Here is a 13892-nt window from a genome sequence, read left to right on the forward strand (position 1 = left end):
TTATAGTCAGTCATTTTCACACTACGTTCTAAAAGAAAATACACCCACTTTTACTTGGTAAAATGTACAATTTGTCACTTCATAAAAAAGTTTTATGCATGTTTTTACGTCTTGCACACGTCTTCCGGTAAATGCGACCTTTGGTGAAGAACTTCTCCACATAAAATACTCTATCTAGTTAAATATCTAACAAAATCAAAACTTCAGAAGCAACACTTATAGTAGGCACTTTCTTTATTACTAATACATTCGGAACATTTCAAACTTTTTGAACCCTTCGTCAGATTAATGCATATCAACAGTTTCCTCTTTGCCTCAGAACTGAGTTCTCCAGATAAACAAAAAGTTAAATTTACTATAAATGAACAAAAGTGAGCACTTAGGTTCTACTAACACTATATTTCCATTGGAAATACCAAGTACTTTTTTTTTCTGACTTGTTAAATCAATACAGACTTTGAGGAATGTGCCGCTGTTCATGTTGATGTTGCACTGGTCTCATTTAAAATCCGATGATATTTTTATAATGTCTAAGAATCCAAAGCCTTACAAATGAGGTAAGTGGGTTAGGGTTAGGTTATTTTCACAACTGCAATATGTGTGTGTAACATTTTCGTTGTATTTATATGCAAAGCAGTCCTTTTCTGTTTTCCTGTGTATTTGTTTCTGCTGATGTTTTTGAAAGGTCGTCCAGTCATGAATTGTCTAAGTAATTGCTGCTTGTGTTTCTAGATGCTTTTTATCGTATGTTTTGACGTGCAGATCTTTCTAAAAGAGTAGCCTTTTCCAGTGTCAGACTAATGCCAAAAATAAGGCTGTAAATCTGCAGAAGCTCCCCATGTAACTTTTTAAATATATTACACATGAGCCACGGGATATGCCTCGAAACCTCCACTTTATGTTGAAAAAACAACTCATTATCTAATTAAAATTTTACCATTGGACATAAATTTTAATTATACCTCTGCAAACTGTTTGTAATTGTCAACATTAATCTCCAGCTTCAGAATAATAAAATGACTGAAAACCTTCATCAGTTGTAATAACAAGGAAGGAAATAAAGTTTGCAGCACAGTTGAGTATGATGTTGTAGGTGGAACGAATTGTTTTTGTTTCTCTGTCTGTCTGTTTTTTTTTGTTTTTTTTTGGCAATTACTGCTCCAGGTGAGGTCAGCCCAGCATGCCAGTGGGTCATGACCATGTAGCAAAACGTCGTCAATTATTTAGCTTCAGTTCGTTGAAGCTTTTCTCCCGTGAGCCCCGAAACAGTTTTCTCTCATTAAAGATTCACAACACATGGCGAGGCACATTCTTAATCACCTCTAGGTGCCCTTTGGTTTCACTGTTTATGCTTTCCAAAGAACAAAACTGCAGTTCAGGAATCTCCCCTGCTGCCTCTTTGTAACTTATTGTAATGAACATCCAAACCCAAGTGCATTCTGAAAGTTTCCGATATATCTGTCGAGAATCTAAGAGTTGATTGGACTGTTTGCACGTAACTCAAATCATCCGAAATGTAATGGGTTTTTATGTGATGAATAAATGGGGGAAAAAAGGGCAAAATTGTGATGCAATAGGAAACGAATGCATGTTTTTAAAAATGTTCAACAAGTAAACTGATAAGTGTGATGTGCATTTGCATTCGTCCACCTTATGGTTACGTTGATCAAATTATTTCCGTGTTTGCAGAATAGTTTTACCTCAATCACATGGGATGGAGAACATCTGCAATCAGCAATTTTCAAATGTTGCCACAGATTCATAGATTTACATCTGGCCTCATGCTAGAACATAAACATGTTTTCATCTGAGGCTCCGATGGCAGACCTGCTTTTATGTCTAGCTTCATATCCTGATGGAAGGCAAACCTCTCCAGTTTTGTATTTCCTTAATGTTTTTTTTTATACCTCTATTTAGCTCTACCATCCTCTAATCTATTTTATGTGGTATCCCTGTTCATACAAAAAACAGGATCTCCACAGCATTCGGCTGCCACTACCATGTTTCACAGTCGAGACGATGTGTTCAGGATCAGAATTAGTTTTGTAGACAGCAGTCCAAAACGCCTATTTTTGTTCTTATCTGAACACAACACCCTTCACTGTGTTTTCTGTGCCCACATTGTGGCTTGTGGCTAACTAAGCAGGGTTTCTTACATGTTACTTTCAACAAAATACATTGTTGTGCTGCTTTTCTGTAAGGCCAGATTAGAGGAACGCACAACTGATCTCTTGAACTTCTCCACAGATTTTTGTTCTTCTCTGATTAATGTTTTCCTTACTCACTTTATCACATGAGTCGAACAGTGCTTCAAGAGATGTTCAAACAACAGGATATGCTTTGACCAGCCATATATCTGAATATGGGTCTGAAAAGATGCACACGGTATGCCAATTTTTGTATCTGTTAAATTATTTCAGTACTTGTTTCGACTGTCTAAGATGCATTGCGTTCTGTGGGTGTTTCACAGAAAATCCCAGCGAAGTAAACTGAAGTTTGTGGTTGTGACATGATAAAACGTGGGGAAGTTGAAGGGGCATGATTGCATTTACAAGGCACTGTGCATACACAATCCCTGATTTAAATACTAATTCCTCTTTGCCACCAAGCAACACATTTATTCACATCTGCATAAAACATAGATGGCTATCACCCACAGCTTCTCCTTCCTCACTCAGCGACTGGCTGTCCTTGCCTGTGGTGGGTGGCATGACCCTGCCAGAGACAACGATCCATCACTACACTGCAAGGTGGAAGGGACATTAAAGGGAACAAGCATCCCAGTCACTTTTAGCCCTGGGCTCTTTCTCTCATACAATGTGATTTTGAGTGTTTGTAATGTTCCCTGTGTATGTGTGTGTTTGAGCCGCCTGGAGCTTCGAGGTTTCCCTGTGGACACTGACAATGGCTTCCCTCAGTGTAAATGACTAATGTTTTTTTTTCACAGAGGGACGCTTCAGTGGAGCGCACGCATACACAACAAACACACACACACACACGCACGCACACACACACACACACGCACGCACACACACACACACGCACACATAGAGACATGGAAGCTCTAGCACAAACAGAATCTGGTTTATGTAAAGTGTAATGAGTGGGCAGGGTAGAAATGAGTGAGTGCAGCCATTTGAGGAGCCTCTTTGGATGTTGTACTTCAGCCTGTGTGATTTTTCTGGCAACACCTACACACTCTACAACACACTAGCTGCTCATTTGTCAGTTGTTTCCAACACCTGCAGCATGATTGTCTCTCTGGTAGATTCACTTCATGTCGTACTGTAGATTTAGACACGGATGGATCGTGGATGGATTTATTTTGAACTATTTTCACAATGGCTTCTTTCCAGCAATAGCCAACAAGCATTTGTGCTATTATTTGTCCCTAGTGTATTTATTTTTCTTTAACTTAACTGTATATCTACATTTATCACCACAGTGCTTTAAATGCTGTGTTTATGGTGACTTAATTTAGAAACATTTTTGATTGTTTTTTTTCTTTTACATCATTACCATCACATGTCTGATGAGCATCAGGTTGGCTGGACAACAAGCAATTTTAAATTCACATATCACACAGTGTTTAGATGATGCCCAGGAGCTAATTTTGCTGTCTAGCCAGTGAAACAAGTGATGCAGGGGTTTGTGTAAGAGTAAAGTAGCAGAACATGTGTTGGAGCCTCCTGCTGTTGCAGCCCACTCCACAGTCTAAATCTAGCTCTTCTAGTTAAATCTAACATGCACTAAGCTTTTTTAGCCGCCCTGCTCCACCTCCTTCTCTTGCTAAGTATCTGCGGCGTTCGGATGGTAATTGGGCTGCAGTCAAAGAGCACAACAGTTGCGAATCACCTACTTAACCAGCTGTGCTTAAGAGATTGGAAAAGGACCCACGTTTGCTGTAGCTGCAGAGAGTGAGAGCGGCAGTCAAAACCAGGGTTGTTTACCACTTTACGTGTTCAAACAGGTATTGAATTTTTAAAGATGCCGTTAATTATGTAGGATAAACATTGTAAATGAATTCAATCTGGAAATGGCAGATGAAGTTAAATAAGCAACACTCAGGTCTTGTTTTCACTTAAATATGTGTACGTACTCGAATTAGCTTTGACCGACGGTGGGAGTTATCCCATGACGCCTGATTCGTTCTTTGACTTGAGAAACTCAAAAACAGTTTTAAATGACCTCACTGAAACCTTGCTTTTAGCACGTTGTAGGTTATAGTTTTCATAATTCTCATTTATTATTAGTTAAGCAGCTTTTACATTATGTTTACATTTTATGGCATCTATGTTTTATTTATTGATATTTATTTTTTACTTGATTTCCTTCTGTATTCGTCAGTATGGCCTTGAGTAAAAGCACCGTACATTCACAATATATATATATAAAAAATTAAAACAATTTATAACAATCTAGTTGAATTATTCAAAACAAAAAAGATAAAATATACTATTGCTGCAAAAAGTATGACATGGTATGGTACACATATCACATAGTCTAGGCCAAATTTATAGGAAAACAGGTTGAATTTAGTTAGCTACAAGTGGCATTCCTTCTGCACAAAATATTAGATCATTTTGCAGTTTTGACCTTTATACAGTAAAACAATAAGCCAAGCTTATTAAAATTAGCTAGATAGTTCGTCTTGCTATATCCCCAAATAGTCAGCTTCCAGTCAGCAGCCTCACACGTGTGTTGCTTGTGACTTACAAAATTTACAACACTGATGAGTGGTGCTTTTTTTAATTTCAGTTTTTATCTGTCTCTGTTTCATTGTGACCATCTCCATGGAAATCCATCGGTCTGTTCATCCGTTTTCTATTCAGGATCAAGGGAGAGTTGGTGCCTATCTTCTGCAGGCATTGGAGTTGTGTAGTTGTATTAAAATAATTTATATATACTGTGATAAAGATAAATAAAATATACATGCTAGGCATTTTAGATACTCCTGCAGACACATACAATACAATAAGGTGGTCACCAAAACAAAACAAAACAAAAAAAATTATTAAGAAAATATTAGGTACCTGATCTGTTCTCATAAGCAGAGAAATTGGCCCATAATTCTGGTTAAAATAAGACCTGAGAAATCAAACATGAAACAATGAGCCTTGTGTTTGCATCGTCGGCTCCAATATGTTGTGCATTCATGTGTTGTGTGACAGATCGTGAGAGTAAAAAGCATCAACATTTTCATTACAAAAGCTTTTTTAATGAAATTTTAACAGCATCACATTCCCAGTTGCTTTTGTCAGCTCCAGAACGTAAACTATCCTCTGCTGCTGCGATGCAATCAAACAGATGTGCACTAAATATTGTAATGTGACTTTTAGGAGGCGGCGGTTTATTCATGCTCATTAACATTTAGAAAAAGGCTAATATGCATTTGAGATATTCGCTTGAATTTTAATAGCCCTTTGCTACATTCATGCTTTTAAATGTCAGGTATAAATGAAGTGTTTTCATGCTTTATTTTGGTAAATAAATATTTCAGCCATCGTCCGGCGTGGCTCAGTTGGACAAAGGAAACATGTCTTTTGTAAGTATTTCAATGCTTCAGATAGAATTAGGTTTGTACAGCTTGACAAGAACCTGACAAGTGTAATCCACAGTCTCAAGCACTGCAAGTAAGGGCAGGACAGGAGGAGGACTTTATCTTTGATTTTCACTTGCAGTCTGTCTTTCACTCTGAGCGCACTGAAGTCGGACTGTCTGCTACACACGCAGAGAAACTCCAACACCTTGTCCTGCAAATAGGCAATCTCTAGCAAACTGTTTTCCACGTTTAAAGCATTTACAATTCACACATCACGCTCAATCCGTCGCACTTATCCTTTGATTTTCCATTAGAGCTATAAATGTACACAGAACATTTGCTCTGAGGCCAAGTTGTTACGAAAAACACAATTCATAGATTCTGTCGTCCGTCGTCTAATTTTATTTCTTTTCCTGAAGCCATTTTGTTTTATTAAAACAGTATTTTCCATTTTTCTTTTTAACACTTTAGTAAAATAAGAACATTCTTTACCATAAAAATAGTGTTGAATTAAAATGTTAGAAAGAAAGAAATACTTTATCCTTTGCATTATTTGTTGTATTGTTCGACTTGAAAAACAGAATAAGTTTGAAACCGTTTACTGTACTTGTTGTGGTGTGATAATTCTTCTGTATCGTCATTTGTCGGCCCTCTAAAGTATTCTGTTGTCACGTACAATGTTTGATGAAATTACATCCTTGGTCTTCTGGATCCTTTGGTTCTATGAAGCTTAAACATGGAAAAGTATCGGTATTGGTATCGATATCGAAAATACTGGCCCTGCAATTACTCTGTATAGAATAGATTCCAAAACTCCCAGTATCGCCCACCTCTATCAGGCACTAAAGCTGTTTTCAGAACATGGGCAAGACGAGGAGCTGTTGCCTGGCAATAGAAAAAATTAAAAGATAACTTTTCCACTAGACTTCACTGGATGTGCATCTTGAATGTGCTGTTAATGTTTGCTTTTTCTCTCTGTCAGGGACTGACAGCCACCATCTGTCTGATCGTGACAGTTTTGGCATCATGCAAAAAAGGAACAGGATGCTAATGTTGCCACAAAGCCTACCAGGCAGAGATGCAGTGGCGGGCAGGAAATTACACGCAGAAGTGAGAAATAAAGGAAAGGTCTTGAATATCTCCATTACCAGGCAACATAGGAGCCGGGCGCAAATGAACATCGTCTGTGCAGAGGATGAGTGATGATCCCGACATTCAGGAGAGGTCAGCAGACAAACGCAGAAACCCTGCAGAGGGACACTGGACAGCTGCATCACAGCTTGTTATGAAAAACAGAAGATTAAGAAGAAGTGTGTTTGAATCGTGACAAAGGCAAAAGAAGGAAACAGAACATGTGGAAATGTGACAATTTTAAACACCTATTTTTCTTCATCCAATGTCTGGCTTTGTTTCACAGCGGAAGCCTTCTTGTTTGGCATGAAGGTTTTGGCAGTCACACGTCTTGTTGGATGGGTTTTTCCATACATTAATCTCATACCAAGTCAATCATTTTTAGTATTGTAGGTTTCACTTTATCAACTTTATTGTCAACCGAAAGGCACTACAGCCGTCATAGTTATTCTTCTTTACAAAATTGTCTTTTGTTTTACTTAGGAACTTTTGTGGTTTACATTAAGCCACAGGTTCCGTTTTCGTTTTTATTAGAATCCAGTGTCTTACATCAGTACAGCCGAGATGAATCCCTTTCCTCCAGTCACATATCCCTCTGTCATTACCTTGAAGTTACAAACAGTAGCAGTTAAAATATTGAGCTGTGCATTGGGAACTAATACCGAGACGGTAATGCATTTACAACTGTCTACAACTGTCACAAGTGACACTTTTATGCAAACAAATGCAGGTTTGATCTTATCATGTAGGCCAAATCAAATTGCTCTGTAAGCATGCAACAAATCTTTCTGCTTGTTAAAGAAGACCGGCCATAATATCAGATGTAATCATGTCTGCACTTTATATGTCTTAAAATGTTTTACCAGTAAAAATACATATGTTTCTGAGTGTAAAAGGACTTGCAAGTTTTCTTAAGTTTTTCATAATTTTGTCACTTCACAGCCATTAAATTAATGTGTTTCTGGGTTTTGGGTTAGAGTAGGCTATACAAATGAATGAAGAAGATAGGGGTCCAACAATTTCAGGTTGGACCCCCATCTGAACTTCCTAATTCTTAATGACAAAGATTCAACAAGGGAAAGCTGCAGCTAAAATTGAGATTCAGCTGCAACATTTATCCAGCTTGTCAAACTTTGGTGAGCCTGTGTGAACTCCAGCCTCAGTTTCGTTTTCTGATCTGTCGATGGTGACACATGGTGAAGTTTTCTACTGTTGCCCTCAAGATTCAACGTGTGCAAGACGTTTTCATCCTCATAACTCACAGTCATGAATACTCTCTCTTTTTCTAACCATTCTCTTTACTCCTCAGAGACGGTTGTGACTGGAAATCCCAGCAGATCACCTGCGTCTGAAATATTTAAACATGCGTCTATGACATCAACATCCATCCCACATTTGAAGTCCTTTAATTATTTTTTGATGCTCAGCTTGAACTTCAGACAGTCGTTTTTACTTTGTGTAGAAATCTAAATGCTTTGAGATTGCTACCATGTGATTGATTGGTTAGCTGTCTGTCTCAATGATGAATCGAATAGGTGTACATAGTGAAGTGACTGCAGTATCTGTTTAAAGGTTGGGTACTTTAAAGTGGACTGCTTACATTGTTTTTGAGAAACCCCTCAGGAAACTAATTTTAAAGGTCTAAGAATGATATTTACAACAAAGCCCTTAATTACAAAGGGTTATAGATGTTTCTAATGGGAATTTCTAAGTAATGGTAAGTGGGAAAAGAAAAGAAAAACTTGAAACATTCTTTTGTGATGTATTGCTTGGCCTTTTAATTTTCTGTGAATTAAGAACAAAAGTGTCTGTGAGGCTTGTGTGAGACACAGATTCACCAGGCAGTTTGTCTATTATAACGGAGTAACTGTCCATGCTGGTAGCTGGCATTTCATGCTGGGTTTATGGGGAGACTACTACTTTGCTGTTGACATCCGTCAGCAGACTGAGGCATTGGGTAGGAGAACCTCACACATTTGTGTGTCTAATTGGAAACCCGTTGGTGGGCCATGCTTAGCAAGTTCGTCTTATGATAAGCCTCATGTCCTCAGAGACTCATGCAGATGATGGGCTGGATTGAATTATTGTGTGTTGTGACCTTCTGCTGTGGTGAATGACTGTGTTGTGTTGTTCATAGACATGTTTCCACTTTGTAAGCCTATGGTTTTCTTCTGTAGAGCAATAAATCTCTTGTTTTCCCTTCTGTATGTTATTGATAAGTTGACAGAGTCCATTTGCTGGTCTGTTTGCTGTTTGAAGGCCAACAGGTGCCTTAGTTTTTTGTGTAATGTCTCACATTAGGTTTAATAAATTAAAGAGATCCACAAATTCCCTTTCTCAATATACAATTCAAGAGCCAGAGGGAAACATAGAAAGATGCATTACCTATTGTAATTCACATGTATAACTAACTCATAGCTGAGATGAAACTCAGTCTAGAGCTATTAAGAGTTTTTCTCTAGTTTACAATTCTTGCAGCTTTCAACAGAACACAGTTAACCATTGTAAAGCGAAATCACCTGTAGGGGATTGTTGTACTCTATCTTTAATTTCCCCTCTGTTTCAGGTATATTTGAGCTTAAAATATAGAATGTTTGATTGCTTAAAGGGAATTCAATTAAATGAATTTGGTCTCACCATCTTTATTTTTTTGTCTCTTCCTTTCCTTCTTTCCCTCTTTCCTACCTTCACATTTTCTATTTTTTCATCTTTTCCCTCTATCCTTTTGCTCAGGTGCCAGACCCAGTGATTGAAACTCGCACAGGAGTCAGAGAAAGAAGCAGAAAGGAGGGTCATGGGGGTTTGCCTGGGTCAGGGTGTATGTTGGCTGCTGCCTTTCCTCTTCTTGCTGCTTATGATCACAGTGTCCTCCACCCAAAGTCAAGGATGTCCCCAGCGTTGTGACTGCATTGCGAAGCTGAAGACCGTGTCCTGCTTTGGCAAACGTCTGTCCTCCTTGCCGGAGGGAATCCCGCCTGACACCAAAGTTTTGGACCTGAGTGGGAATAGACTTCGCTGGATAGAACAGGATGATCTTCTTCCATATACACGCCTGGAGAAACTGGAACTCAGTGATAACATGATCAGCGTCCTGGAGCCAAACGCGTTTTCCAGTCTTCAGAACTTGCAGTCACTTTCACTGAGGGGCAATCAGCTAAAACTGGTTCCCATGGGAGCTTTCTCGCGTCTCTCCAACCTCACCTCCTTAGATTTGAGTGGAAATAAGATTGTAATTCTTTTGGACTTCACTTTCCAAGACCTAAAAAGTCTTAAGAACCTGGAGGTTGGTGACAATGATCTGGTTTACATTTCCAACAAGGCTTTTCTGGGATTAGTAGGACTCAAGGAGCTGACAATTGAGAGATGCAATCTGACGGCAGTGTCCAGCCAATCGTTATCCTATCTGCACAGCCTGGTGACTCTGCGACTCAGGTATCTTAGCATCTCCTCCTTAGACGACCAGAACTTTCGAAAACTTGGAAACCTTAGAGGTCTGGAGATCGATCATTGGCCCTTTTTGGAATATATTTCCCCTCATAGCCTTCAAGGTCTTAATTTGTCTTGGCTGTCCATTACTCACACCAACATCACCTCTGTGCCCACTTCTGCCCTTCGTAGTTTGGCTCACCTCACTAGCCTCAACCTCTCCCATAATCCAATCACTGTGTTAGAGTCCTGGGGTCTGCGGGATCTCATCAGACTGAAGGAGCTGCATCTGGTGAACACCAACCTGGCAGTAGTTCAACCTTATGCATTAGGTGGTCTGAGGCAAATCCGCCTTCTTAATCTTTCGACCAACAGCTTAGTGACCTTGGAAGAGGGAGCCTTTCAGTCAGTCAACACTCTTGAGACACTGCGCTTGGACAGAAACCCTCTTGCCTGTGACTGCCGCCTGCTCTGGATCCTTCAGCGTAGAAAGACCCTTAATTTTGATGGTGCCTCCCCTGTGTGCATGACCCCTGTTGAAGTCCAAGGTCGGGCTCTTAGCGCTTTCACCGACTCAGCTCTTTTTGACCACTTTACTTGCCAGAAGCCTAAAATTCGCAACAGGAAATTACAGCAAATTTCAGCCCGCGAAGGGCAAGTAGTGTCTTTTATCTGCAGAGCAGAAGGTGAGCCAACGCCGGTGATATTCTGGATTTCTCCTCAGCGTCGACGCATAACCACAAAGAGCAGTGGGCGACTGACTGTGTTACCAGAGGGCACTCTAGAAATACGCTACGCCCAGGTAACTGATAGTGGAACCTACATCTGCATCGCTAGCAATGCTGGTGGGAATGACACCTACTTTGCTACGCTCACAGTCAGTGGGCTACCGCTGGATGCAGCACTCATGGCCAACCGCACCTATTACGCCGGGGACCTTAACGACACAAATCTGAATGACACCAGGGTGTTCTTGAAGTTCACCCTTGACCTCAAGACCATTCTAATATCTACAGCTATGGGCTGTATCATGTTTCTGGGAGTGGTCTTGTTCTGCTTCATCCTGCTATTTGTGTGGAGTCGGGGTAGAGGACAGCACAAGAACAACTTCTCAGTTGAGTATTCTTTCAGAAAAGTGGACGGACCAGCAGCCAGTGGAGGACAAGGGGGAGCACGAAAGTTCAACATGAAAATGATTTGATTCTGCAGAAGCCCTGGTGTTTTTCACTGCTCCAGTTACAAACTAAGACGCAAATTAACGGAACAAATTAAATTTGTGCGAAACATTAAAACCAATAACCCACAGGACATTTTATTAGGACGAGGTTTTGTTTAAAGAAACTTGTGCATGCATGCAAAATGTCAATCTACAGTATGACGCTTTGATACATTTCTACTGCTCTTTGTTTTGTTCATATAATTGTGTATATAAGTTTAATTCCAGAGAAGGAAGTCTCAAAACTTTGAACAGACTGTTTAAAGACAAGCAACATAAGCCCCCCAACGTCCAACACGTCTTTAACCTTTACGAAGGTCATGCCAACGCACTTCTTTCCTGAAAGGAACCGTCATCCTCACCTTTGAAGGACCACATCTCTGCTCCATTCGAACTGACTCAAGCACTCCAAGCTGATGAAAACATAATTAGATGGTGGTGCTCAGTAATTGCCAAGGACTTGCCAATATATATTTAGATAATTCCAGCTATTTGGTGCATATTTAGAGCTCAATACAGTTACAACGCCTTCACTTATGCTGACTGTGATTTTACTAATGGATTTTTGAAAATAGACCAACTTAGTACCAGTCTCTACATCACTGCCAATTTGACCATAGAGCACCATGCACAGCACTGGCCACATTTATTGGCACCAGGGTTAATAGATTTGTAAAATGCCCAAAAATGAATTGATCTTTAGTTGCAGAAGCATGATCTCGCACAGACATCTTAGGAAAAATCCAATTTTTTTGTTGATTTTTTTTTTTTTTCATTGGGAAACAAAATGCCTTTAATCAAATTAATAAAATGTATACTTTTTTAGGTTAGAAATTGTGTGTATGACCTTCGAATTATTAATATATAACGTTCTCTTTTCCTATTGTGCAAATGTAACAAACGAGGCCCATTGTTTACTCCCTGCATGGACAAGGACTCATGTTTATTTTACCATGAGGATGAGCCTTAATTTAAATAATGTCCCTGTTAGAGAAGTGCAGCAAAGCGGGGCATCTTAGGGTAACTAAATCTCTATAACATACTGCAGATGATTGTTTGGGAGTTATATTAGCGAAAATACTACCCTGCAATCACCAACACAAATTTATAGAGTTTGTTGAACTCTACAGGGACAGGAACCAAGGGCTTTGTTAAGATAAGCCTAAGATTGAGCTTTTTTGTCAAATACCTATGAATACCTAGTAGTAGAAAATTAGTAAAAGAAGGAGTACCAATGATGTTGTTAAAAACAATGATTTCCTTATATAAGATTTCCCTCTCCCCACTAAGTTAGTGTGCTCAGATTATTATTTTTTTCACATTTTTCTGTGTGAGAAATAACTGCTGCAAGGAAAGATCATTTTAAGGTTATTTATTCTTTACCAGGGTTGCCAAGAAACATGTCAGCTACTGTAAAACCTGTGCAGAAGAGAAAAGCTACTTCTACCTGCAACATCTGTTCATAGCGAACGTCGGAGTCAAGATACTTTTTTAAGGACCCAAGTGAACACGTGTATGAACACTGACAAGTCATGAAGACACATTTTCTAGTTACATTTTTTCATTATTATTTTTTGGTAAATCTGTACAAGAGTTTTACCCTCTTGGTCTAAAACAGAAAACTTTAAAAGCAAATGCATGTACAGACTTTGGTTCATACTTTAACAAATTTGTATTTCTAAAACAAACAGCCGTCGGTGTTCTTTGATCACCAAAATTGTATAGACGGAGTATGATAAGATGTAATATATATTTTGTATTGCTGATATTGAAATTAATGTGACTGTTAATAGTACTGTTGAGTGATTAATCTGACTTTACTGCTCTACCGTTATTAAACTGCTAAGGTATCATTCGGTAAACAGTGAACTTCAGTGCAGCTGTAAACACGACTCTAAGTGTATCATGTTCGTCATGTAAATGTGGCTGCTCGCTGTCGTCAATCATAAAGGACATTCACTGTGCAGCAGGTTTCAGTTCAGTTCCCTATTTTTGGCTTTGAAAGTGTCGAGGTGGGGAGTTTTCACTGAGCAGAGGGTGAAGGACCTCGATAGAGACATGGAGGGAAAATGCTAATGTATTAGAGACCTTGCACAGCGGTCATTAAGAGACTGAGGTGAGAAAAAGAAAATAAAAACTTTAGATATATTTAGAAGGCAGCAATACTGTGGGACATTATACACCTGCACGCTGACTTGTGTATGTCAGATGTATGAGGTATGAGAGAGAAGAGAATGCATGTAGGGAGAGTTTAATACATTATATAAAAATCTAAACAAATAACTCAGGATTTAAGGTATGGCGTTGTTCGTCTACCTTCAAATGTCACACAGGGCTTTGCTGCCCTCTGTTGACACAAAACAGTTAATGGTTTTTGCTTCAGCAACCTTTACTCCATCGTCTCAAGAAAAAAAGAAAGGAAGTTGGATGATGACTGACCAGAATCTAGGGTAAAATAATGTTCACTGGCTCAAAAAAGCTTGCCTTTAAATTAATTTTGAAGTTTGAAACTGATAATTGTGTCCAGTATATGGCAAAAGATTTCAAATATATTAGTGCAGTATCAGTAGATTTCTT

At 39.1% G+C, this 13892-nt stretch overlaps 1 protein-coding gene across 2 annotated transcripts in view; it reads left to right on the forward strand.

Moving 5' to 3' along the window:
* The window catches only part of lingo3a (leucine rich repeat and Ig domain containing 3a), a 40450-nt gene extending 27171 nt beyond the window's left edge, over nucleotides 1–13279 (forward strand). For both annotated transcript variants that reach the window (XM_016680256.1, XM_007569137.2), the window contains one exon: nucleotides 9407–13279. In XM_016680256.1, the coding sequence (XP_016535742.1) occupies nucleotides 9468–11300 (1833 nt within the window). In that variant the 5' untranslated portion in view covers nucleotides 9407–9467 and the 3' untranslated portion in view covers nucleotides 11301–13279. The remainder of the gene's footprint in view (nucleotides 1–9406) is intronic.
* The last annotated feature ends 613 nt before the right edge of the window (nucleotides 13280–13892 follow it).

This window comes from Poecilia formosa, unplaced genomic scaffold (genome assembly GCF_000485575.1).
Source record: "Poecilia formosa unplaced genomic scaffold, Poecilia_formosa-5.1.2 Scaffold237, whole genome shotgun sequence".
Taxonomy (NCBI): Eukaryota; Metazoa; Chordata; class Actinopteri; order Cyprinodontiformes; family Poeciliidae; genus Poecilia; species Poecilia formosa.